General features: G+C 40.5%; 1 protein-coding gene across 2 annotated transcripts in view; it reads left to right on the top strand.

Moving 5' to 3' along the window:
* Window positions 1-26,394, top strand: part of NFKBIZ (NFKB inhibitor zeta) — a 34,729-nt gene extending 8,335 nt beyond the window's left edge. Inside the window, exons 1-12 of one of the 2 annotated variants that reach the window (XM_023212390.1) lie at window positions 14,460-14,994; window positions 17,451-17,590; window positions 18,101-18,131; window positions 18,250-18,353; window positions 18,455-19,230; window positions 19,931-20,036; window positions 20,413-20,559; window positions 20,748-20,811; window positions 21,101-21,270; window positions 22,447-22,557; window positions 22,686-22,853; window positions 24,714-26,394. In XM_023212390.1, coding sequence (XP_023068158.1) covers window positions 14,706-14,994; window positions 17,451-17,590; window positions 18,101-18,131; window positions 18,250-18,353; window positions 18,455-19,230; window positions 19,931-20,036; window positions 20,413-20,559; window positions 20,748-20,811; window positions 21,101-21,270; window positions 22,447-22,557; window positions 22,686-22,853; window positions 24,714-24,767 — 2,160 coding nt within the window. In that variant the 5' untranslated portion in view covers window positions 14,460-14,705 and the 3' untranslated portion in view covers window positions 24,768-26,394. Of the gene's footprint in view, window positions 1-14,459; window positions 14,995-17,450; window positions 17,591-18,100; window positions 18,132-18,249; window positions 18,354-18,454; window positions 19,231-19,930; window positions 20,037-20,412; window positions 20,560-20,747; window positions 20,812-21,100; window positions 21,271-22,446; window positions 22,558-22,685; window positions 22,854-24,713 lie in introns of those variants that run through there. The other variant, XM_023212396.1, reaches the window with a different exon arrangement.
* The last annotated feature ends 401 nt before the right edge of the window (window positions 26,395-26,795 follow it).

The following is a 26,795-nucleotide window of genomic DNA, read 5'->3' as shown; positions in this document are numbered from 1 at the left end:
GAGAAGAATATTACAGGCAAGAATTCTAGCTTGGGTAAAAATTTGGGGGCAAGAATTAGTGTGCTATTTTAGAAGATACTCATAAGGACTGCATGTTGAAGAATAGAGATAGAAGTATGATGGGATAATGTTTTAGTTGGCTAGGGCTGCCGTAATGCCATACCACAGGCTGGGTGGCTTAAACAACAGAAATGTGTTTCTCACTCTTCTGGGAGATTGGAAGTTCAAGATAAGGTCTTGGCAGTTTTGGTTTCTCCTGAGGCCTCTCTCCTGACTTGTACATGGCTGCCTTCTCACTACGTCCTCACATATGGTGTTTTCTCTGTGCATGGACATCCCTGGTGTTTCTTCCCTCTTGTAAGGATGCCAGTCAGATTAGATTAGAACTCACCCCAACAGTCCATTTTAACTTATACTCTTTAAAGGCGCCGTCTCCAAACATAGCCACATTCTGCGGTACTGGGGGTTAGGACTTCAACATGTGAATTTTGGGGGGACACCGTTCAGTCCATAACAGATAGGTTTGATGTAGCTGGATTTTAGAGGATGTGAAAACCAGGCACAGACATTTAGTTCTGATATGGAAGTTCACAGGGTAGAGTTGTGGTTCAGCAGGGGAAAACATGAATGTCATTGCTTTCTCAAGCAAACTTCCAGCCACTCTTAAACATAAAGGTAGTTAGAATGAGTAGAGTACTAAGGGGTGAATGGGAACCATTTTGGAGAGGGAACTATTAACACTTTTCTATAGTGGAATAAAAGAATTGAAATAGTCAAATCTTTTTTTAATTTAATTTAATTTTAATTTTTATTTTTTTTGAGACGGAGTCTGGCTCTGTCGCCCAGGCTGGAGTGCAGTGGCCGGATCTCAGCTCACTGCAAGCTCCGCCTCCCAGGTTCACGCCATTCTCCTGGCTCAGCCTCCCGAGTAGTTGGGACTACAGGCGCCCGCCACCTCGCCTGGCTAGTTTTCTGTATTTTTTAGTAGAGACGGGGTTTCCCTGTGTTCGCCAGGATGGTCTCGATCTCCTGACCTCGTGATCCGCCCGTCTCGGCCTCCCAAAGTGCTGAGATTACAGGCTTGAGCCACCGCGCCCGGCCTGAAATAGTCAAATCTTTAATTCCTCTAGAGGTTTCTGGAAAAATGAAGATAATCTTTTGGTGAGGGTAGAGGGACAGAGTGGGGGATATGGCAAGTTTCATGTTAGACTTGATTCTACTCTTGGCAACATGGAATTAGAACTCAGAGAAAAGGTCAGAGGTAATAATAGGAATCAACTCTACACAGGTCAGAACTGAACCTGTGGACGTGGATAAGATTGCTCAGACTTCAAAAAGGACAAGAGACAAGAATGCTCAGATCTGAAACTGCTTTGTTGTCACATTGGTTTGGAGGATAGTAGGGAGGCACTCCAGGAACTCTCTAGGTAAAATAGCACTTCTGGCTTTCTTCCTTGACCTTGCTTTGCTTTTCTTTATAGCACATCATGGCCGCCTGTATTATATTATATAGCTTTTTGATTATTGTCTGTCTTTCCCAGTAGGACATAAGCTCTGTAAGGGCATCGATGGCCTTTCTGTTCAGTACCGTATTCATAGTATCTAGAAGTGTGTCCGGAACATTGTAGGTACTCAGTAAATATTTACTGAGTGAATCCATGAACAGGTGAATTTCTACAATCAGTATCATTTAATTTGATAATTAGATTGCTCGATATCTCCCTTTTATCTTTTCTTAAAGTAAAAATTTGTTCTTTAACAAATGTCTTTTAATAAATGAACGTATAGACACGTGTATTTGATAATCTCTAAATATCCAGCCTATTTGAGAATCTCTAAATATCTAAACTTGGGTTTGTTTCTGTGTTTTCCCTTAATTTGTACTTTCCCCAAACCAAGATCACCTGGTTCCTTCTCTGCTACCATCATTTCTTTATGAGAAAGTAGTTATGACTGTCTTTAAAAAGCCAGGCATTTCCATACTCTGGTTACTTTGATCAGATTATCTATTCGTATCTACTTTTATATTTTTTGTAACTTTCATAGGTTATTTGTGGAGTCCTTGGTTTCTGTGAGGTCTCTTTTCCCTTTGCTCACCATACCTGTATTTAAAGGTTCCCATCTCATTGTACCTATATGGGTGCCAGATGATATGAACATAAGAAATTTGTTTACACCATTCTCCATTCTTTTCTCGGGGAGTACTGCCAATTATGGGATGGTGTCATGAAGTCATAAGATATAACCTTAGGTAGGATAGGCATTTAAACCAAGTCTACTCTTTCCTTTTTCTAAGGGATCATAATCAAAGTTAAATGTGAATCTATGTGTATTTCATACAGATGAAGACTCTCAGTAAATCTAGCTTTTCTTTTTCACTAGTCTGAGTGGTATACCTGGCACTAGAATTATTGTGTTAAGTCATTTAAAGCAGTTCTTCAGCAGATGGGGAATTCTTCCTTGAAGGACTATTAAAAAATCACTGAGGAAACGTTTTCAAGGGCCACACATCCCCTTTTTGAAAATCATAGTGGGTGATTGAGCCACAGAACTTAGCTTGAACAACAGAGTGAGATCCTGTCTCAAAAAAAAAAAAAAAAAAAAAAAAAAGAAAAGAAAAGAAAAAAAGAAAAATCGTACAGGCCACAGAGCACCTTTCTGATGGGGCACGCCATACCTGTCAGGTGGAAAACACAGGGGTGAGAATCACAGATCAAAGAATCTGAGAGTTAAGCTGAACAGAACATGTAAAACTAAAGGGGGACTTTGTTGGTTTCCATCCTCTCCTCTTCACTGCCAAATTAACTTTTGGTCCCCCAGACACTTGTTTGCTAGAATTTTATGGAACTTTAACACTGTACGGAATGATGTAGGCTGATGGGAAGAGGACACTCTGCAGGGCAACAGGACAAGTCTATAAAATCCAGAATCAGATTAAGAGATGAAATTCTGAGCACGCTTGTTGGAAAGAGAGAAAAAGAGAAGGACATCGAACCTGTTTACTGAACCTATGGCCAGTTTAGTGCATCTTTAGGAACTGTTCACTATAATAGTTGTCTGACTTACAAATTCTACAATTATGATATTTTTATGAATATACTCCTTTGTAATCAGTTTGACTGCATACGTGTGAAAGTGCTCTGGGAGAAAAATTCAATGCAGATGCGAGGTATGACTAACAGGTTTTGTCCAATCTGTAATCAATCATTTTCCACTCCCTGTAGCCATATGCGCACAAATAAGAGGGAGATTTACTCAATGGTCATAATAATTTATGGGAACAGGAAGGGAACTAACACTTATTAAGTGTCTAGGATGTGTCAAGTACTTGACATACATGGCACATTATCTCATGCCATATTAGAAATTTGATTTAGATACTTGTAGATCAATGTATAGGCAAGTAAACTGAGGCTCAGAGATTAAGAGATTTGCAGGTCCATGTAGGCCAAAGCCCAAGGTCACGTAGCTGGTAAAAGGCACAGATGGGTATGCAGGCTTCAAAGCCATGACACTGCAGTGCCTCTAAGCACTTTTGCTTAAACAAGGGTTGGCAGGCTTTTTCTGTAATGGGCCATGTAGTAAAAATTTAGGTTTTGTGGGCCAAGAGACAAGATGGAGGATATTATGCAGGCACTTACACAAACATTTAAAATATTATCATTTTAAAATGTAAAAACCATTTTTAGGTGACAGCTGTGCAATAGGTTGGATATGGCCTGCAGGCCATAGTTGCCAACTCCTGGCCTAAAGTATCCAGAAAATGTAAGCAAAAGCAATTTGGGGGAGGTAAGGTGATTGTTTGAATAAATAATTGTCATCAACTTTGTATTAAATTTGCATAGTCTTTTAGTAACAGAATTCAGATTTCCTAATTCCAGTATTAAATTATTCCTTCATAAAATTATTCCTGTTGATAGCTATACATGTTTGATGTATTTTGTCTGTTAGTATTCATTGTGTTTGGCAAGATTTCATAACTGCGTATTTTACCTCCATCTTTGACCATTCTCCCAGTTGTTACATACATTAGAGATAATGTATGTATATAAAGTACATAGTATTCTGCATATGGTAGATATTAAATAGTGGTAGTTATTATAAACATTATAAGTGTTCCCAAGTATTATTATATTATGGATCTATGATTTATTACTATTTTGTTGGTATTAATATATGTTACACGTGATGTAAGCTGATTTCTCCTTCTCAGATCTTAAACATTTTTATAATTAGTCTTTCTGTCTGGCACACACTATTGTCCTTGTTTACAGAAATTCAGTATAAATCCCTAGAGACTTATAAAAACAAACAAAATTTCCTAAAATCCCCCAAAACAAAAACCTCAAGTTTTAAATTCTGAATTAAAAGTTCCAGAATTAAAATTCTTCTTGAAAAAATGTGGCATATAAGGCTTTCATGCCTTTAAATAAGACATAACATTATATTCTTATCCCTCGTTTAGTTTGACAAATATGTGTTATCTGTGTTACAAAGGGAAGGGGGAAGAAGATTTTGGATATGAAAGTTTTGAAAAACATAAATTCTAATCAACATGTTTATGAAGCAACTATGTACTGAACATTTATAAGTACTGTACTCCTTTTCTATATTAATGAGCTCAGTTTAAGCTCAATTTAACCTTCCAAATTTAGCCTTTTCTTTAGGGGAAAACAGAAGGTTTAAGTCAAAATATAAAGGAAAAGTATAATGGTTAGAAGTTTCTTAGCTTTAGGCCTTTGCAGGTCCATGTAGGCCAAAGCCTCATACAAAGGAATGGTGAAGCGTCTTTTGGTCAGAAATTTTCTTTACTTAATTTCTGTAGATCCTAAAATTCAACTATAAAATATTCAGTTCTTTGGGGTTAATTGCCTTCAGATTTTTCTCCTTAAAAAGTAAATATTATCAGGAAAAATAACAATGTTATATATTTATAGTACAATGTAAATTAGCTCATTAGTTCTCTTCCTGAAAACTGAAATCCTTTCCCAGAGCATGTACATTTTTTACAGTAGAAGGGTACAGGGTTGGGTAATTTTGCACTATGTATTACTGTCTAGAATGTGCAGATTTATATAGGAAAGAGTGTCACAAAGAAGAATGGAGAGGAAAAAAGGAGGGAGAAAGGGGAGTTGGGATTAGAAGATACTTTTTGGTCCTTCACCATTCTGTTTTAAGGCAGTTCAGATTTTAGTGTCCTTTAAAGCAGGCAAGAGTTGACAGTATTCCCACATTCAGCGTTTAGGAGGATGCTTTCATTCATATGTGTGGAAATGAAACTTCTGGAGTTGTCAACAAGTCAGGGAAAGCAGAAGAAGCCGTGGAACTTGTAATACTGTCTGCCTTTTTGGACAAAGCTCACCTGCCTCATTTTTATCTGTAAGTGTCTATAGTGGATAAAGTTCATCATTATAAATAGAAACCAGAAAACACCCTTATAAGCTAAGAACCGCTTACAGGGTGAAAGTTAAGAAAGTGTACTTGTTTCATATGGATGTTTTGTGTGAGTTTTGGTTATTACTATTAGAGACAGAGTGTGGTACACAGCCCTTCAGACTAACACCAAACACCACTCCATCATATATATGATTTTGCGTGAAACATATGCATTTTATAGTATGTAGATATGTTCTGAAATCAAATGGAAGAATTTTCATTTCTTTAGAAATGAAATGTTAAAGGGGAAGAAAAATTTGTTTTGTTTTCAGTTTATACACTTGGGATTCCTGCTGGGCTAGAAGGATGGGATGCTGAAAAAGTATTTCAGGGTATTGTAGCATTGCTGTGATTCAGGGTCTGTTTATAAGGCATCTGTTTATTGGGATGTTCGGCTGTGTGACCTGACTTTGTGCAAGGTGCCTCTCTGGCCGCCCATCAGAGGACAGACCTTTTGTACCTGCTGGGAAGCAGTGGAGTTACTTTACATAGTGGATGACTCACTCACACATTGTGGGTGCTCAGAAAATATTTGTGAGGAGGACAAAAGTGGTATATGGCATCTCCTCTGATACTTTCATATAAAAGGAAGTTGCAGAGAGATGACTCCAGGGACACTATTAATTTTTTCTTCACACAATCAGTCCATAATATGCAACATTGTGCATACTATACATACAGTACTTAACGGCATATCAAGTTTATTCTCTTAGCAGTGAGCAGGATGTTCTGAGATGTGCAAACCTTTTGCTGATTCATCTGTATGATGATCAGGTTACTGGTTGGAGAAATTTCCTCAATATGGTGTACTATGCTTTGACATCAGGTGCTAATAATTTACTGCAAACAGGACCTACAGAATTACTTTTAAACACAACCTTTTGATCTTTCCAGATTAAAACATACAAAATAATAGGTTACACCATTGTAAGGAAACAGCTTATAGAACGTACTAACGACAGCTGTCTGTGCCATAGCCTGGTTGGTCAGGTGGCCTATTGGGAAGTATATGAGTGCCAGTAGAACTGAGTTCATATATCTCAGAAATAGTAATTGTTTCTATTATATGGATACTATATGGACCAGAATGTTCACACAGCCAGGTATAAGCTCCACAAAGACAGAGATGACTGTTTGTCTGATGTACCACTGTGTCCCAGTACTTAGAAGAGTACCTGACATTTATAAAGCACTACTAGAAGAATAACTAGAATTTGAAAATATGTGGTCTGATTTACTCATCTGCGTTAGAAAAATCTGTTAGAATACCCTGAAGTTTAAATGTTTCTTGAGATGTTGAAGTATGTTTTACATTGCTATGGGGATAATAACAAATTATTATTTTTAAGGGAAAGCATTCAACAAGTCAACACATAAGATGATATCTGTTTTGAAAGCTCCTGAAAGATTTTATGTTCTTGACAAAGAATTCTGGGCAAAAGACAGCTGGGTTTTTATATTTACGAGATAGATGAAAATCGTTTTATAATAATCCAAGTGCAGAGAATGAGGAGATTCTAATTCAAGGGGCCAAAGTATTTGTTTTGATGTCTGTACAGTATTGACATAAAATAATTTTGGAAGCATTTCCACTTGTTTCTACCATCCAGTTAAATATGTACCAAGTAACTACCTACTAAGTAACAGGTACTTGGCTATTGACAAGGGATACATGTCTCGGGAGCTTATAGTGGAATAGAGGACATAGACTCATAAATGGTTAATTTTAGCACATCCTAAGAGCTATGATAGAAGTCTATGTGGAGACTAAGAGGAAGGGCCCTTAGCCCAGAAGTGGGGGTGACAGTTGGGGTCAGGGGAGGAAGGGAGGGTCAGGGAAGGCTCCAGAAGTGTTGGCTATTAAGTGAGTCTTGAGTGAGTGTTGGGTATTAAGTGAGCATGAGTTTTTGGGTGAGGAAGAGGAGAGAAGAACAGCAAGAGCAAAGTCCCAGAGCTGTGGGAAACTATATTCAGTTTCGTATTACTGAAGATAACGAGGAAGATGAAGCTTGTGAGGAAGGCAGGGCTTGGACATCTGTCATTCTAAGAAGATTGGACTCCATGCTAAAAGCAGTAGAGAGCCACTGAAGGGTTTTTTTATTTTTTATTATACTTTAAGTTCTAGGGTACATGTGCACAACGTGCAGATTTGTAACTGAAGGATTTTTAAACAGCGTAGAGCAAGCTTGTCCAACCTGTGGCCCATGGGCTGCATGTGGCCCAGGATGGCTTTGAATGTGGCCCAACACAAATTCATAAACTCTCTTAAAACGTTATGAGATTCTTTCGTGATTTTTTTTTCTTTTTTCTTTTTTGTTTTAGCTCATCAGCTGCCATTAGTGTTAGTGTATTTTATGTGTGACCCAAGACAATTCTTCTTCCACTGTGGCTCAGGGAAGCCCAAAGATTGAACACCACTGGTGTGGAGGAATTCTTAGACCTGGCCAAAGAATTCCTGGCATTCCAGCATCCCATTGGCATGCTGATGGCAGTCTGGAGGATGGGTTTTAAGTGGGCAGGGCTGGATGGGTGATCATTTGCATCAGGTAAGAGATCAAGGCCTGTCTTGGAGAGTGGAAATTAGAAATGGAGAAGAGAGGAGAGTTTCAGAACCAGGTGTTCAACAATGATGAGTCCTATCTGGAACTATTGAGTTGACTGATAGGACATTGCCTACATTCGACATTCGATCCCTAAAATTTATTTAAATCTTCACTTACTAATTTATTTTTAAAAACTGTATTTTCTAAAAAAAAAACTTCATGCAAACAGTATTGTTTCACATCTTTGCAAATTTCTTAACGTCCGGTTTTACAGAAGACAGATTTTCGTATTTGCTTCTGCATTTCTTTTGTTGCAGTTGGCCAGGTGCAGGGGTTTATGCCTGTAATCCTAGTGACTTGGGAGGCTGAGGTGCAAGGATCACTTGAAGCCAGGAGTTCCAGACAAGCCTAGGCAACACAGCCAGACCCCGTCTCTACAAAACATGAAAAATAAAAAGAATTAGCCAGGCCTGGTGGAGCATGCCTGTAGTCCTAGCTACTGGGGAGACTGAGGTGGGAGGAGAGCTTGAGCCCAGGAGTTAGAGGTTACAATGAGCAATAATCATGCCATTGCACTCCAGCCTGAGTGACAGAGTGAAACCCTGTCTCTTAAAAAAGAAACATGTGTCATAATATGTTATGTTGGTGAAAATATAAAGAAAATCTGGTCTCATACACATATGTAGTTGGAAAAGGAAGAAATAGCTTAATAGTCTTTTCAGGTAATTTGGATATTCTCATTTAATATTATACCAAAACAAGTGGTAGTTCCTTAAAGGAGAGATACAAGATGGAACCTGAAACCATATCAGTGAACTTTTTATATTCTGATACATTAAAATCCACTGGCCACTGTCACACTTTGAATGGCTCTTTCACCCATGTATGATTTTACAATGTCTTGCATTGTTCATTTAGAAATTATTAGTTAACTAAGTTATGCAAATTTTCTAAATGTTGCCACATTTCATTATATAATATTAAAAAAATCACATTTGTTAATAGCACGTCACCATTGGGCTTATCAAAAAAGTCTTCTAGAACTAGGAAGCTATCAAGCTCAAGGTGCCCAACAGAAGTTTCCCAAAATTGTAATTTTTATTCAAAAACTTGAATTTTATTATTGGCAATAAATACTGTTAGTTATTTTCCTTGACATGACGGGCTCACTTTGTTCATTAAAAAACAAAACCAAACCAAAAACTGACAAATACCTGGGTCTGAAACACAGTTTGTCAGTCAAGTATAATTGGTATTCCATGAAAAACAGAGGGCAGTTCAACTCACAACTCAAAACAGTATTTGATTAGAACAAATGGCAATGTCATATTGTTCAAACTAATAGACAAGTGCATTTCCTCGAGACAATTGTCATATTTCAGGAAGCAGCACAAACTTCTATGCATATTTCCCATTTTGCCACATAAAATATTAAAATGATGTATACAAGAGTCAATTAAGACTGTTACTGTTTCGTCCAGGACTTTTTAGGTGAAACTGGCTTTTTTTCTTTTTCTTTCTGCAAGTAGACAGTGATTACTAGTTCATTTTGTTGCCACTGCCTTGATTTGTTTTGAGGCACCAGTAGTTTTACCCATTGCATTTGTACCATCATTTCAAATGTAAACACAACTGTTTCAGGATAAATGATGAGATTTGAAAAGTTATTGTACATTTTGAATGTTTCAGCATTCCTTGTGTTTGTTGTCATGCATTCAAATGAAAGACCTTTGATGACTGGCTGGTGCTGTAAGTGAATATAACTGAAATAGCAAGTCCAGACAGTCCATAAACCTATCCATTTCTAAGGCAAGAGTGCAATTCTGCAGACAAAACCAGTTTGCAGTTAAGTCTTTAATTCAGTGAGCTACTGTATCGTTGCAAAGTCGCAGTGCTGTGATTTCTTTTGCTGACTTTTTATCTAGAAAGCATTCAGCAAAATAAACTCTACCAGGCTTTACTGGTCTCTCACCTATGATGTTCATTTCTTCAGTCAAAGTAATAACTTATCCTGTAAGATACTGGCTTTTTTATCTCAAGTTTGAAAAGCTCTTCCAAATTGTCCTTAGCTTTTCAAAAGTTCATTACATCTACACTTAAAAATCCAATTCCGGTCGGGCTTTGTGGCTCATGCCTGTAATCTCAGCACTTTGGGAGGCCGAGGAGCAGGGGATCATGAGGTCAGAAGATTGAGACCATCCTGGCTAACATGGTGAAACCCCGTCTGTATTAAAAATACAAAAAATTAGCTGAGCGTGGTGGTGGGAACCTGTAGTCCCAGCTACTTGGGAGGCTGAGGCAGGAGAATGGCGTGAACCTGGGAGGCGGAGCTTGCAGTGAGCTGAGATCGTGCCACCGCACTCTAGCCTGTGTGACAGAGCAAGACTCCGTCTCAAAAAAAAAAAAAAAAAAAAAATCCAATTCCTTTTTTTTTGAGACAAGGTCTTGCTCTGTCACTCAGGCTGGAGTGCAGTTGTATGATCATAGCCTACTGCTTGCAGCCTTGACTTCTTGGGCTCAAGTTATCCTCCCACTTCAGCCTCCCAAGGAGCTGGGACCACAGGCATGTGCCACCATGCCCAGCTAATTTTTTCATTTTTAATTTTATGTAGAGATGGGGTCTTGTTATATTGCCCAGGCTGGTCTTGAAGCAATACTGGGCTCAAGCAATACCTCCTGCCATGGCCTCCCAAAGTGCTGGGATTACAGGTGTGAGCCGCTGCACCCAGCCCAGCCCTCAATTCCTTTTTTGAAACTCTGAATTATTGGTCTCAAGATAGTGTTCCAATGTTAATTGACACCATAAAACTATGCAAAAATGTTCTACTGCATAAGATATAATAAGGTAAATGATTAACATTGATAAAGCCTGGGGAAAGATAGCATTCTCATATATGTTCCTTCCAGTAGCTTTGGACTAGATTTCTCCCCTCTATGAGTTGTCACAGAACTCTCTGATAGATCATTTCATCTTTTTCTGTATCTTTAGGTGTAGACAGTACATCTGAGTCTGGAGGAAGTGAATCCTCTAATCTCTTTTTTTAAAGCAAAAGATGAGGCTCCAGAGTCAGTTTGATGAGGATTTTAATCTCTTCTTTGCTTTTGATGGAGCAGTGTAACTGGACACATTCTCAAGGCCCCATATTTCATATAGAGTTTTGGTGCATCAGAAATCTCTGAGTGTTTTTGAGAGTTCTGGCTCAAAATCTCTCATAAGACTACAGTCAAGATGTCGGCCAGAGCTGCAGTCATCTGGAGGCCTGATGTACGGCGGCAGAATCTACTTTCAAAGTAGCTCACGCCCATGGTGGGCATATTGGTGCTGGCTGTTGGCCTCAGTTGACTTTTCCAGGGAGTGTCCTCGTAACATGGTGGCTGTCTCCCACAGCAGGAGTGTTCAACCATATTTGATTAGAACAATGGCAGCATCCTATCATTTGACCTGATAGATCCACTGAATTTGTATTTTGACAATTACGTAAAGCAAAGTACATTTAAAGTTTTTTTGGTAGCGATATTAACAACTGTTTTTGATGTGTGTGGGAGGGCTTCTGGGCAATGGGGGTTGTGGTCTTGTCAAACACTACTATTGCTTTGGCATTGCCAGAAAACTTCATGTTGAAACATTAGTCTTTTATTGATCATCTTGGTCTATATTAAGTTCTCCAGAGGTCACGAATTTGTGGCTTGAATTTTCGTATCTCATGCAAAATGGGAAGATAATTAAAACAGGAGGATAATTAATTTTGTAAAAAATTACTTTCTATGGATTTATTTGAATGGGCATTTAAATCCTTTATTATACATAAAATATTAGTAGGTAGAAAACAAAATTCAAATAGATTTTATTGAGAAACTCTAACGTATTAGGGTTCTCCAGAGCAACAGAACCAATAGGGTACATATAAATATGTAGAAACAGATTTATTTTGAAGGATTGGCTCACACAATTATGGAGGCCAAGAAGTCCCACCATCTGCCATCCGTAAGCTGAAGAACCAGAAGAGCTGGTGATGCAGTTCTAGTTCTTCAAGCCTGAAGGCCTGAGAACCAGGCGAGCTGGTGGTGTAAGTCCTAGTCAGAGTCCGAAGGCCCAAGAACCAGGAGTGCTGATGTCTAAGGGTAGGAAAAGATGGATGCCCCAGCTCAAGAAGATAGCTTCAGCCTTTTTGTTCTGTTCTGGCCCTCAGTGGATTGCAGGATGCCTGCCCACATTGGCGAGGGGGGATCTTCTTCACTCTGTCTGCTGATTCAAATGCAAATACCTTCCAGAAACACTCTCACAGACATACCCCAAAATGATGTTTTACTAGCTGCGTGGGCATGCCTTAATCCAGTCAAATTGACACATCAAATTAACCATCACACTCAACATCTTATTTGGAGCATCTTTTAAATGGTTTTGGTGTCCAAGGAATTGCAATTACTGAAGTCTTGTATTTTCCACAGATACACCAAGGGATTTGTTTTGTTTTTTATTTATTTATTTTTTAAAGTTATCAAAAAGTTAGAGGGAGAGACAGCAAGAAGTTTTAGGGAAATACACTCGTGAGAAACAAGGAAATACAGTCATGCATTGCTTAACGATGGAGATACATTCTGAGAAATGTGTCGTTAAGTGATTTTGTCGTTGTTTGAACATTATGGAATGTACTTGCACAAACCTAGATAGTCTAGCCTACTAGTCACCTAGGCTCTATGGTGTAGTCTATTGCTCCTGGTCTATAAACGTGCACAGCATGTTACTGTACTGAACACTGTAGGCAACTGTAACAGGGGTATTTGTCTATCTAAACGTATCTAAACATAGACACAGTAAAAAATATGGTATTACAATCTTACAGGACCACCATTGTACATGGAGTTCATTGTTGACTTAAACATCATTTTGTGGGGCATGGCTGTATTTACTTTAGACCTGTCCCCACCAGGGTCTTACACCACCTACTAATACTGAGTAACGATCCAAACTCATGGTGTCCCTCCCTTCCTCCTAAAACCCTAGCTTTCTGCTCTGGTGTTTTCCTTGTGATCTGGAGCTGGTGGCCCTGTTCACCTGGTCATGGCTGCAAGCCATGGGCCTGACCGGGGACCCTTTCATTGCTCCCCACCTCCAAAAGAGCCACACCTGTGGGTTCTGCCCTAGCAATGCTGCCCAGCTCTGCTTTCTTTCCATTTACTTTCTCCTTTCCCACTATATCTGCCCCAGTGCCCAGTCATTTCCTGGGCTACTGCAGTGGATCCTAATGGCCTCTGGGCTCTTCTCCTCTCAACTGCTTGCAGATTAATTTTGCCTACCTAAAATTCATGTTTCCTCAGTGTTTATTAAATAAAATTCCACTGTCTCAGCTGCTGGAGGTGCTCCACCCAAAGGCACCAAGTTACCTTTTATGTTTAATGTCATCGTCTTCTCTTGACAATCGTAAAAGGGGACTGTACACTCTAATATGAACGCTCTCCTTAATTCTTTGCTCTTGTTCTTTCTGTAAATGCTGTGGGCCCCATGCACCCCCCCATCCTTTAGGAACTATCTTAAATGCCACCACCCCTGCAAAGATTTTCCTTCTGACCTCCTTTTTCCTTTACCAGACCTGTGGTTTCTCTTTTTAGGTGGCTCACTGAACTTTGTATCCCTCGTGTTATTTAATCATAATTGGTTTCTTTTAACATAGCATGTGTGTACTTAACCTTATCATTCCTGCATTTTTTGCTAGTTCAACAAATAGTTGTATAAATCCATTGGAAAAAAGTGTTCAAGATAGGAAAGGTCAAAATTACTGTTAGTTTATCAGATGCAATGTAAAGCTATGCAGAATTTAAAAACTTACATCTATGTATAATACAGACATCTATATGTTTGTGTATTAATTATTTTGCTAAGATGGCTTTATTCTAGTACTGAAGGATACAGAACTGTGGCATTACTTTTTATTCATGGCTGCACCTAAAAAATTATTTGCGTCCCAGAAGATAATTTGAGAACATAAAAATGCTCCAACATCTCTTTCAATTCGGGATGTTGCCTAAAAACGTCGACAAAAGCTGAGAAGGGAGGTTACGCTGGGGCGCCCAAGGAGACAGGCCCTTAAGAACCTTCCAGAGATGCGTTAACTGGGCCAACAGCTCGCCGCGCCAGGGCAGGCAGAGGGGTGAGGGGCGCGCTCCTTCCGGACTTGCCAGTCCCCAAGAACCAGGCCGACCGGTTCCCACCGCTGACTCCCGCCTCCCTCTGCAGGCCCAGCCCTGCGCCGCGCGCCCTCTCCCCGGGCTCCCAGGCCCGGCGGGGGCCTAGAGGGCAGGACTGGCCCGGGCGAGGGTCGGGGTCCCGCAGGCGGGAGGCGGGAGGCGGGAGGCGGGAGGCCGCGCGTTGTCGGGGTTTCCAGGTGAAGGGCAGGAAAACAACCGGTCGGTCTGGGCGGAGCCGGGCGGGCGGGGCGAGGGCGGAGGGCGGAGGCCGCATTGCCTCATCCTGTACATTTTACTGGAAATCGGACGCATCCGGAGGAGGGGCTGGGAGGCGGCCCGGCCACCGCCAATGGCCGGGCCGGGCGCCGGGAAGGTCTGCGAGTGCAGCGGCCGGTTAAATACCCTGGCAGCCCCGCGCCGCGCCCGTACCCGCCCGCACCATCCGCCAGCCGACAGCTCTCTGAGCCCGCCCGGGAGGCAGCCTCGCGCAGCGAGCCGGTGGCGCAGGTGTCGGGGTCCCTGAGCGCGCAGCCTGGGAGCATGATTGTGGACAAGCTGCTGGACGACAGCCGCGACGGAGAGGGGCTGCGGGACGCGGCGGGCGGCTGCGGTCTCATGACCAGCCCACTCAACCTGGGCTACTTCTACGGCGCGTCGCCGCCCGCCGCCGCCCCGGGCGCCTGCGACACCAGCTGCTCGGCCTCGGGCCCCTCGGCGCCCGGCTCTCCCGGCTCCGACTCCTCGGACTTCTCCTCCGCCTCGTCTGTGTCCTCCTGCGGCGCCGTGGAGTCCCGGCCGAGAGGCGGCGCCCGCGCCGAGCGCCAGCCAGGTACCAGCCGGCCCCGCACCGCTGCGTTCTCGGGGCGCGCACGTCCTGGGAGGTTGGAAGACTCCCCAGATGGAGGGTGGTCCCTGCGCCCTCCTTAGAGCTAGGACGTACGCACCTTAGCCATCAATTACCCCTCCCCGCCTTGCCCGGGCCGGACGCCTGCCAGATCTCCACGCCCTTCGGCGGTCAGCTGTACCGGCGCCCTCTTGCGGGCCTCGGGGCTTCGGAAACCGCTCGGCCGCGCTCTGACTGCCGGGCGAGTGACCAGGAGATCGCTCACTCTCTAAGAAGCAGCTTTGTTGAGTTATAATTAATATATTATGATGAGATTTGGGGTTTGATGTAGGTGTAATTTTCTTCTTGTGACTATTTTAGTGAAAAGCTGTAGCAGAGGATAAGGGTTTGGGGATTGCGTTAAAGGTCATGACTTATTTCTTCGTCAGTATTTATGGAAGTTTTAAGTAAAAATACTTGACCGTCAAAGAAAAGAAAACTGCTGTTATTAAGGTGAAGCAGGGCTGAAAACCAACTCAAATTATGCCTTTAGTTTGGCGAGTTTCGGAAGTCTCTCCAGAATTTCTGAGGTCTTATTTTTGTTCTGTATGCCTTAAAAAAAAAACAACAACGGATAAGCCATATCTAGCAGAGAAAGACGTAATGTTATCTTTCGTTGGCTGCGAATTGGTTTCCTTTCTTAGTGAACCGAGTTGCATAATTTGGGGGAAAACAGGATGCCCCTGTGGGTAGGCTAGAAAAACGCCTCCATAATCGAACCGTTGAGAGTCTAATCAGCATGATTTTAAAGAACATCTCTTTCCGGTGTTGCCCGCTCTTAGCCACTCCTGTTTTGGTTGTCATTTATTTTAAAAAGTGATTTCTCATTTTCATTTTAAGTCATTTAAAATCATGTGAAAAGCGATTTAAACCACTGTGTAGCAGATCCAGAAAGAATGTGTGTTTAGGACCTTTTCTTCCCCATTTGGCCTTCATCTGGCTGAAACTGTTTTGCTAGTCCTTTGGTTTACCACACAGCCACAGGGGATTTCTGAAACTGCATGTTTTTTTTTTTTTTTTTTTTTTATCTCTGTGACGTTGGATTATTAACTGCTCTCATTCCAGAAAAATGCTGTGCTAGATTCTGGCAATTCTGGTATCTTTTGAAATCCCCAAACTTAAAGCCAACTAATGTTTCACTTACCCTATCATTGAACTATTTATCTCATATATTTATGATAGATACATATGTTCAAATTATGCGTTGTTTCTTGCCCCACCTTATTTTTTCTACACTTGATGGAGTGGCTGAATTATTCATTTCCTGACTTTTTGTGAATTTATGTTCAACACACATACTAAGAGGTTGTGACATAATAGTGATCAAAAGTGGTGTACTGTACTTCTATACTAAATGCTAAAGTGTATTTCAGAATTTAAAAGTGAAACAAGCATATTTCCTTTTTACTTAGAAGACCTGTGTAAGTAATTCCAAAAACAGTCAGTGAGGGGAAATCCTGTTTGCATATGTAGAAATGTGTTTAAGCTCAGTTAATTTAAGCAGCTTTTTTTTTGGCACGGTTGAATTGAAGGAAATAATAAGACATAAATCTAAGACATTGTTAATTGTCAGGTTTTGGTACATTGAGATCTTTGAAAGAAGTTGTTTTGTGCCTTCTTGGGTAAGCGGAATTGATAGACTTGAAAATTTCTATGTGAACATAAAACCATTGGTTTAAAAAGCTAAAAGTGCATCATTTATCACTTGCTCCCCAAGGTTTTTCCAAAGTCAAGAATAATTATAGATCTATGAGAGTCAGGATGGCAAAATCTGTGATCCATTCTCATGGTTGGTTAGAGCTGAAAGATAGAGAGGCTTAATTTGGGTTTACCTCTTGGTTCTGAGGATTTTTTTTTTTTGAGACGGAGTCTCGCTCTGTCGCCCAGGCTGGAGTGCAGTGGCGCGATCTTGGCTCGCTGCAAGCTCCGCCTCCTGGGTTTATGCCATTCTCCTGCCTCAGCCTCCCGAGTAGCTGGGACTACAGGCATCCACCACCTCGCCAGGCTAGTTTTTTGTATTTTTTTAGTAGAGACGGGGTTTCACCGTGTTCGCCAGGATGGTCTCGATCTCCTGACCTCGTGATCTGCCCGTCTCGGCCTCTCAAAATGCTGGGATTACAGGCTTGAGCCACCGTGCCCGGCCTGTTCTGAGGATCCTTGACCACGTTTTTATGAGCTTTAATTTCTTAGGGTACCCAGTAGAGAAAGGTATCAGGCAACTTAGGACCCTTGAGCAGAGCTCGGGACTCACAAGGCCATTGATTGACCAGAGCAAGCTGGAAATGTTTTGCAATCTGCTGCTTGGGTTTATACATTAGGCAACAGCTATACTTTTGGGATTAGTAACGTTTATGTCTGTGAAGATATTTAACCAGGAATATGTTTTGTTTTCTTTTGAACAGTTGAGCCCCATATGGGGGTTGGCAGGCAGCAGAGAGGCCCTTTTCAAGGTGTTCGGGTGAAGAACTCGGTGAAGGAACTCCTGTTGCACATCCGAAGTCATAAACAGAAGGGCTCTGGCCAAGCTGTGGATGATTTTAAGGTGACATCTGTTTTTCTGTTTTGAGTGTAGGGTGGTGGGGAGGGGTTAGTCTGTCAGGGTTGTTATGATGGCCTAGGTCCAGTCATCAAGTAAGTCACTTGAAATTTTTCATAGATGACAGAGTCCATAGGACAGAGACGATATTTGGTCTGTTGTATCCTACTGAGCCCAGTGCCAGACACCTGGTAGGTGGGCAAGAGAAACTTAATGAATGAATAAATGAAGGCAAGTTCAGGGACTCAACCGAAATGGAACATCTTAACTGGAAGGGGAAAAATCAAATGCTCTTATTAATTTCATCTTGACCTGTGTTGAGCTAAGGTGAAAGTGAAAATGAGGAAGTTGCAAGATAGAATAAAAATTGACATAGAAAATAAATATTGATAGAAAAACCGTATCAGAGATTTATGGTAAGCTATAAAGGGTGTTAGAGATAAGCTTACTTACTGATGTTATATTAAGAGGAAGTCATTTTGTATACACTAAATTGGAAACTTTTTTTCTTTATAGACACAAGGTGTGAACATAGAACAGTTCAGAGGTAAGAGTTACTTGTATTCATAATTTTTTCGGGACTTTAGAGTAAAATCATAGAGTGTAATTACAGGTAACATTTATAAAATAAGATGATCACAGAGGCTGTATTCCTTTGGGTACAGAATGGAAGAACACAGTAGCATATGGTGGGAAAAGGAAAGGGCCCGATTCGTTGTCTGATGGACCAGCTTGCAAAAGGCCAACTCTGTTGCATTCCCAATTTTTGGTAAGTATCTTACCATTGTCCTCTGACTATCCTTTGGAAATTATTCCTGGGATAATTTTAGAAGGAAGTGAGTGTGCAAGTTGCATTTTACTTCTTTCCAGACACCACCTCAAACACCAACGCCTGGGGAGAGCATGGAAGATGTTCATCACAATGAACCCAAACAGGACAGCAGTGCTGATCTGCTTCAGAACATTATCAACATTAAGAATGAATGCAGCCCCGTTTCCCTGAACACAGTTCAAGTTAGCTGGTTGAACCCCGTGGTGGTCCCTCAGAGCTCCCCTGCAGAGCGGTGTCAAGACTTCCATGGAGGGCAGGTCTTTTCTCCACCTCAGAAATACCAACCATTCCAAGTCAGCAGCTCCCCACAAGTGATAGACCAGGCTTCCCTGTACCAGTATTCTCCACAGAGCCAGCATGTGGAGCAGCAGCCGCACTACACCCATAAACCAACTCTGGAATACAGTCCTTTCTCCAGACCTTCCCAGTCCCCTACTTACGAACCAAACCTCTTTGATGGTCAAGAATCACAGTTTTGCCCGAACCAAAGCTTAGTTTCCTTTCTTAATGATAAAAGGGAATCTGAGAATATTGCTCATCCCGTTCCGACTTCCTCCAGTGTTCAGCAGCAAAATGATGCTCACTTGCACAGCTTCAGCATGATGTCCAACAGCCCCTGTGAGGCCATGGCGGGGCACGAGATGGCCTCTGATGCTTCAGACACTTCACTGCCATTCCCAAACATCCCTGGAAATCCAATGAATACCACACAGTTAGGGAAATCATTTTTTCAGTGGCAAGTGGAGCAGGAAGAAAGCAAATTGGCAAATGTTTCCCAAGACCAGTTTCTTTCAAAGGATGCAGATGGTGACACGTGAGTATCCTTTTATCTCGTGTTCTTAATTAGGTAAGCCACACTTGTTGGACTAGTAAGCATAGAATTTTTCTAGGGTATACCAAGGTATACCTTAGTGGTTGGCTAACCAAGATGACTAGTATGGATAGAAACCGCCACGCAGTGATAGCTAATATGTCAAGAAAGGGTTTTCCTTCAAAGAAATGTTTTGGCTGAACAAATAGCCTGTTCTAAATCGTAAAAATATCTGTGTCATCTTGAATAATTGGGTTTGGAAGATCAGCGTAGACTGTAGAACAGAAACAATTAGATCATGATTAGGGATAAACTGTGAGTTGGTTTGCAGATTGATCTTAATCTGTCCTGATGCCTTTGTGGCCTTGGGCAAGTTATTTAACCTCTTTATGTCTCAGTTCCTGGAGATGTAAATGATAATACCTCTTGTATAGGGATTTTATGAGTATTAAAAATAATAGATGTAAGGTGATCAGCATGGTGCTTGACATTCTTCTTTTTCTTATTTCTGATAGCCTAACCCATCCTGTTTCAACTGGGGTGTATTATCAATGTAGCAGAAAAGACAAATTATGCTTTGTAATGTTGCATTTGAGTGTACCAATATATAAAAAGGGGGCTAAAGGAAGATTTTTTTTTTTTCAAAAGAACAACTTAGTGAAATCAGAAATAATTCACCCCTTTCCCTTTCTATGTTCCCCAGGTTCCTTCATATTGCTGTTGCCCAAGGGAGAAGGGCACTTTCCTATGTTCTAGCAAGAAAGATGAATGCACTTCACATGCTGGATATTAAAGAGCACAATGGACAGGTGAGGACCTTGACAGAGTCTGAAATGGCAAAGGGGGGGTCATGGTGAAGTGAATGAGGACCAGCCTTATGTGTAGATCATCTTAGAGCTCAACATCAAGAACGTTTAGTTAATATTAACTTTGAGATGTTGACTTTTTGCTATCATCAACCTTGAAGTTATTAACATTAACTTTGTAGCTATTTGACCAAACACTGAGTGTAATAAAGCCACACCCTCGGCTTACTTTAGTTTCCTTGTCTTACAGTATTTGATTGCTTATTCAAAGGATTTATTTTCTCTATGTGGGTTTTTCCCTCAGTCATAGTTTAGTTTCATATTCCTTGTTATGATAACATTGTATGTTTAAAATATCTTTTTTCCTCTGGATATCCAGAGTGCCTTTCAGGTGGCAGTGGCTGCCAATCAGCATCTCATTGTGCAGGATCTGGTGAACCTCGGGGCGCAGGTGAACACCACAGACTGCTGGGGAAGAACGCCTCTGCATGTCTGTGCTGAGAAGGGCCACTCCCAGGTGCTTCAGGTAAGAGGCAGCAGACCAGGCTTCCATCATTGCAAGGCCAGAGAGATACAGTTGGATATTAGAAGTTGGATATAGGTTGCCTATTGCAATAATCTATTTTGAGTTAACTTATTCATTTCTTGGGGATTCTAATAGTTAGGTATATGCACAGCTTGTGTTGCTAACAGATGTCTTTTTAAAACCTGCAGGCGATTCAGAAGGGAGCACTGGGAAGTAATCAGTTTGTGGATCTTGAGGCAACTAACTATGATGGTAAGCAACTGAAACTTTATTAGATTGAGAGCCACTTAGAGGGGGGGACCCATAAGGTCTAAGGGTACTAAGTATCATACTAAGAAGGAAGGTAATTAAAGCTAAAATACTCTGTAGATAAAATTAGCACCGAGACCCAACAAAGGGACTCTATTCAGATTGCTTTACTAGTTCTTGCGAAGCCCATTTGTAGGTTAAGTTAGAGGCCATCCTCAACTTTTGTCGTTATAGAAGGACCAAAAGACCTGATGGGATGCTTGACCACTGCTTGATTATACTTTTCTTCTAGGCCTGACTCCCCTTCATTGTGCAGTCATAGCCCACAACGCCGTGGTCCACGAACTCCAGAGAAATCAACAGCCTCATTCACCTGAAGTTCAGGAGCTTTTACTGAAGAATAAGAGTCTGGTTGATACCATTAAGTGCCTAATTCAAATGGGAGCAGCGGTGGAAGCGAAGGTAAATTCAAAGAAAAGGTTTAAGATGGGGTAGGGGAGAAGCTGGTTATAGCAGAAGAGCAAAAGACCTTGCTTCCAAGTATAGATTCAAACTTCCCTTTTTTTTTTTTTTTGAAATTAATGGTGTGAGTAGCAATATATGGGGTGGTTAAGAAGCTCAGATTTTAACAGATTGTTTCATGTGTTTTTTTGATTTGCTTTGAATCTGTGGATTATTATCCAAAAGGTCATTTAGGTGTAAAATAGTCTTTGAAAGGAAAAGAAAATACCTAAAATTGATATTGTCATTTTGGCTTCCATTTGCATACACTGAGAATAAAGGTAGTGCTTTTTGTAAGGGTTTCTTCATTTTTGTGGGATGTGAAATTCATCTTCTGTTTTTTAAGCTGGAAAATATTCTTTTAAAATTTGGTTTTATTCACTGAATATGTGGGAGAAAATTGCCTAAGTCATAAACCGTTTGGACCCTTGAGGCTTACTGTCTAGTAAAAGAGGTGAGAGATATAGCTAAATATCACTCTACAGGGAGGCTACCAAATCTGGAAATGCAGGTGAATACATAGTAAATGGTTTACTGATATGTTACGACATAGGATTTTTTTTTTTTTTTTTTTGAGACGGAGTCTCGCTCTGTCGCCCAGTCTGGAGTGCAGTGGCCGGATCTCAGCTCACTGCAAGCTCCGCCTCCCGGGTTCACGCCATTCTCCTGCCTCAGCCTCCCGAGTAGCTGGGACTACAGGCGCCCGCCAACACGCCCGGCTAATTTTTTGTATTTTAGTAGAGACGGGGTTTCACCGTGTTAGCCAGGATGGTCTCGATCTCCTGACCTTGTGATCCGGCCGTCTCGGCCTCCCAAAGTGCTGGGATTACAGGCTTGAGCCACCGCGCCCGGCACGACATAGGATTTAAAAATAATCATTTATATTTCTACATTTTATGGCCACTCTATAAAAAGGTACATTGTGACAAGAGGCATATAGGCAAATTAATAGGAAATTTAAGAGAAATAAAAGATTCCCTTTAGCTTGGGATTAAGCAAGGCATTGTGGAGAAGGGAGCATTCAAAGTGAGTCTCTGAAGCCGAATCAGACATTCAAGAGACTGGGTGAAAAGTGTATTCCAAGGCATGGTATCTGGATTTTCTTTTTTTTTTTTTCTCCCTCTTGCCTTTGACAAGGATCGCAAAAGTGGCCGCACAGCCCTGCATTTGGCAGCTGAAGAAGCAAATCTGGAACTCATTCGCCTCTTTTTGGAGCTGCCCAGTTGCCTGTCTTTTGTGAATGCAAAGGTACTTTTAGAAAGCTTTAATAACCACACCAGAGTGGGAATGGCCTTCTGTACACCTTTTCAAAGTTTTTGAGCTCCTTTCATGAAATTTCCCCCTTCCTGATGTCTGGTCTTTCGTTTTACCTTCAGGCTTACAACGGCAACACTGCCCTCCATGTTGCTGCCAGCCTGCAGTACCGGCTGACACAATTAGATGCCGTCCGCCTGTTGATGAGGAAGGGAGCCGACCCAAGTACTCGGAACTTGGAGAACGAACAGCCAGTGCATTTGGTTCCCGATGGCCCTGTGGGAGAACAGGTGAGAGGCACAGGAGGGAGAGGAAGTACTTCTTGGCACTCCAGTCTGAAACATAAAGGGAGATTAGGCTGTGCAGGGCAGAGGCCAGCTGTTGCTCTTTAGGTGGGCTCTATCAGTGTCTGTGTCTCACGGTAGCCGTCATAGCATTTTGGTGTTCCTCTTCCTTTGGAAACAGAGCAGTTAAGAAATCTGAGGGTTTATCCATAGACTCAAAATGTTTAGAGGTCAGGTAGTATTCTGTGACACAGACTTAGGGTTAGAGTAAGTCAGAATGGTTTAAGGTGCGGAAAAAGAAGGTACCAAGGTTCCTGCAGATACCAAGGAAAGAGAATCTTAGTCTTGTAAGGTATGAGCCTTCAAATATTGTGGATATTAAATGAGTTGTTATATGTGGAGTGCTGACAATAGTCCCAGGTACAGAGTAAGAAGAGCTCAGTGAACATCAATAGTTAGAATTATTTCTATCTACAAAGTGATACTGAACCAAAAATGGAAAAATTACATAATTTCAAGCCTAGAAATACTTTATACTTTAAACAGAATCAATGCTTTATTTATCAAATATGGTTATATGTTATCATTGAGGATTGAATAGTTTCATGAGTAAACTTTTTAGATAATAAGAACTTATTCTTTTAAGAGCTTAAAATGTTTTTGATAGAACTCTTTTCCTGGGGGGAATGAGGGGGATTGTGGCTGTGGGTAGGTCATTACATACTTTACTAATCACAAAATAAAATATGTGGAGTGCAGTTTAGCTTTTTCTTTGATTCTGAGCTGTCATTATGACCATAGTGTTATAGTAGCCTTTATGTAGAGAGCTCTGTGTAATTTAGAAAGAATCTTTCGATAGTTTGTAAAGAGTTTTCATGTGTATCATTTAATAGTTAGAAGAACTTGGCAACTTCCAAGTTTCAGCTGAGAAAATTGATATTCAGAGAGGTTCCAAGGACCAGAACCATCATTAACTTGTAAAAAGGCAGAGTCCTAAGCCCAGTATTTGCTTCTGCTTCACTGTTTGTGGTATGCAGTCATATAACTGCTCTCAGGGATTATTGACATATTAAGCTATTTAGCTCTTCATTAAATGTTCTCAGATTATCTCCTTTTTGCTTTGGTATTTTGTGTGTGTTGGGCAGGTAGAGGGTCTTTTTCCTGGCTTTTATCGTGATACTGTGATCGTGTGTTTCCTTCTAGCAGCTATCAGTTGTATCTCCTACCTCAATCTCCTTTCTTCTAAGTTGTTGCTTCTTATCTGCTGGAGGCTGAGAAATAGAAAATAAAATTTGTCAGACAGGGGTATAAAATGAATCACTCTGAATGAGCTGGGGTCTTTTCTGTGATCCATGAAGTTATGTGTAGATGCTTTAATGGATATCATGACAGCTGTTTTGACTCAAATGGTATTAAGGATTTACTTGTGTGTGTGTATCATAAAATGTGGGTTTTGTGTTCTTGTTAGTTGAGGCTGACTTCAAGATAAGTGAGATATTATAATTTGCCTTAATTACTGCCTTATATTAAATGTTCTCACGAATAGCAAGAGTAAAAATTAGGAAAAGAATATAGGTGTTATTTAAGTTTATGGAGATTTTCAACTTCAGATAATTTTTAATGGAGATGTTTTACTTTCTTGGACCCAAAGATTATTATAGGAGATCTGAAATAAGCTTTAAAAGGAGTTTAGTATTTTTAAGAGTCACCTCAAAATCTTGAGAAGTATTGTGTGTATTTCTTCACATACTTACAAGTTAATAGGAGTAGTGTAGATTGTATAAGAAAGGAATGAAACTCAGAAGGAAATACACTGCATTGGCCATAAGAAATAAACCTCACAAATTTTATTTGTTTCTCTTCCAGATCCGACGTATCCTGAAGGGGAAGTCCATTCAGCAGAGAGCTCCACCGTATTAGCTCCATTAGCTTGGAGCCTGGCTAGCAACACTCACTGTCAGTTAGGCAGTCCTGATATATCTGTACATAGACCATTTGCCTCATATTGGCAAATGTAAGTTGTTTCTATGAAACAAACATATTTAGTTCACTATTATATAGTGGGTTATATTAAAAGAAAAGAAAAATATCTAATTTTTCTTGGCAGATTTGCATATTTCATACCCAGGTATCTGGGATCTAGACATATGAATTTGATCTGAGTGGTAACATTGCCTTCAATTAACAGTAGCTTGTGAGTAGGCAAGGACTTTGATCTGTGGCACAAAACATTGTTAATATTTTCAAAGCAGGTACATTGTAAATGTTTCTTTAAGAAAATGAAAGCGTGTGAAAGGAAAAAGGTAAATACAGCATTGAGGCTTCATTTGGCCTTGTGCAGTCCCTGGGAGTTACTGGCAGTGGACAGGCTTCAGTCATTGGACTAGAAGAAAGGTGTCCATGGTTAGAATTTGATCTTTGCAAACTGTATATAATTGTTATTTTGTCCTTAAAAATATTGTACATACTTGGTCATTAACATGGTCATATTTGAAAATGTATAAGTCAATAAAATAGAAAAGAACAAGTGAATTGTTGCTATTTAAAATATATTTTACAATTCCAAGGAGTTTTTATTGTGTAATCACTAAGTCTTTGTAGATAAAGCAGATGGGGAGTTATGGAGTTGTTCCTCTATTGGCTGAAAGATATATTTGAATTGTAAAGATGCTTTTTCTCATGCATTGAAATTAGACATTATTTGTAGGGAATTGCATGCTTTTTTACCTTCCCGAGACAGGGTCTTGCCCTGGCACCCAGGTTGGAGTGCAGTGGCATGATCTTGACTCACTTCAGGCTTGACCTGGACTCAAGTGATCCTCCCACCTCAGCCTCCTGAGTAGCTGTGACTACAGGTGTGCACCACCACGCCTGGCTAATTTTATTTTTTGTAGAGGCAGGATCTTGCCACCTTGCCCAGGTTGGTCTTGAACTCCTGAGCTTATGCCATCTGCCTGCCTTAGCCTCCCAAAATGCTGGGATTACAGGAGTGAGCCACCATGCCCGGCTGGCAATTGCATGGAAGATAACACCTCTTTATGGCTTACTCTTTAGAATTTCTGATTTACGTGTTCTGTTGAAATTTTTGTTTTTTTTTTAACCTTTATAGAAACAACAAAAAGTCCATATTGAAACATGTCTTCCTGTCCTGTTTTCTGTTGTCAAATGATGATAATGTGCCATGATGTTTTACATATTCAGAAAAAGTTTTATTTTTTAATAACATTCTATTAACATTCTTTTGCTCGCCACTGGCGTGCCTGAGGAATGCATTTGGCTGTGATTACACGCTAAGTTTTTGTAATAAATTTGACTCATTAAAAACTTTTTTTTTTTAAATCTCATTTGTGAGTAACTTATGTTTGCAGCTGAGTACTGAAATTCTTTTTAAAAGATACCCTTTGGATTGATCACATTGTTTGACCCAGTATGTCTTGTAGACACGTTAGTTATAATCACCTTGTATCTCTAAATATGGTGTGATATGAACCAGTCCATTCACGTTGGAAAAACTGATGGTTTTAAATAAACTAATTCACTAATATTATTTGTCTTACATGCATTTTCTTTTCCTAGTGGCTTATTTATATTTCCCTAGATAGAAAAAAGTACTATTGATGATTTTAAATACCTCTGAGTTAGTTAATATGTGTTAATTTGGGTTTTTTGGATAACATGTTTCCTGAAAGTATACAAGATTTAACATCACAATCTATTTGCTAAGTTTACTAGTAGAAGTGTGTTAGGTTTTGAAATTATCATGGACGTTTAATAGATGCTGTCAGTCATTCAGATGTTTAGATGTTAAAAAGAAAAAAAAAAAAAAAGCTAAGTGGGAACAGTGAATCATAGGAAAAACAGTTTGGAGATTACCAGGGTCATCCTTGGAGAAATGTAAAGCTGGGAAAGGTTCTTCCCTTTGCCAGCAAGCCATTTTGACATGTGTGA

This window comes from Piliocolobus tephrosceles, chromosome 2 (assembly GCF_002776525.5).
Source record: "Piliocolobus tephrosceles isolate RC106 chromosome 2, ASM277652v3, whole genome shotgun sequence".
NCBI lineage: Eukaryota > Metazoa > Chordata > Mammalia > Primates > Cercopithecidae > Piliocolobus > Piliocolobus tephrosceles.
Note: the sequence above shows the minus strand (reverse complement) of the source record. Positions and strands in the feature narration are given on the sequence as shown.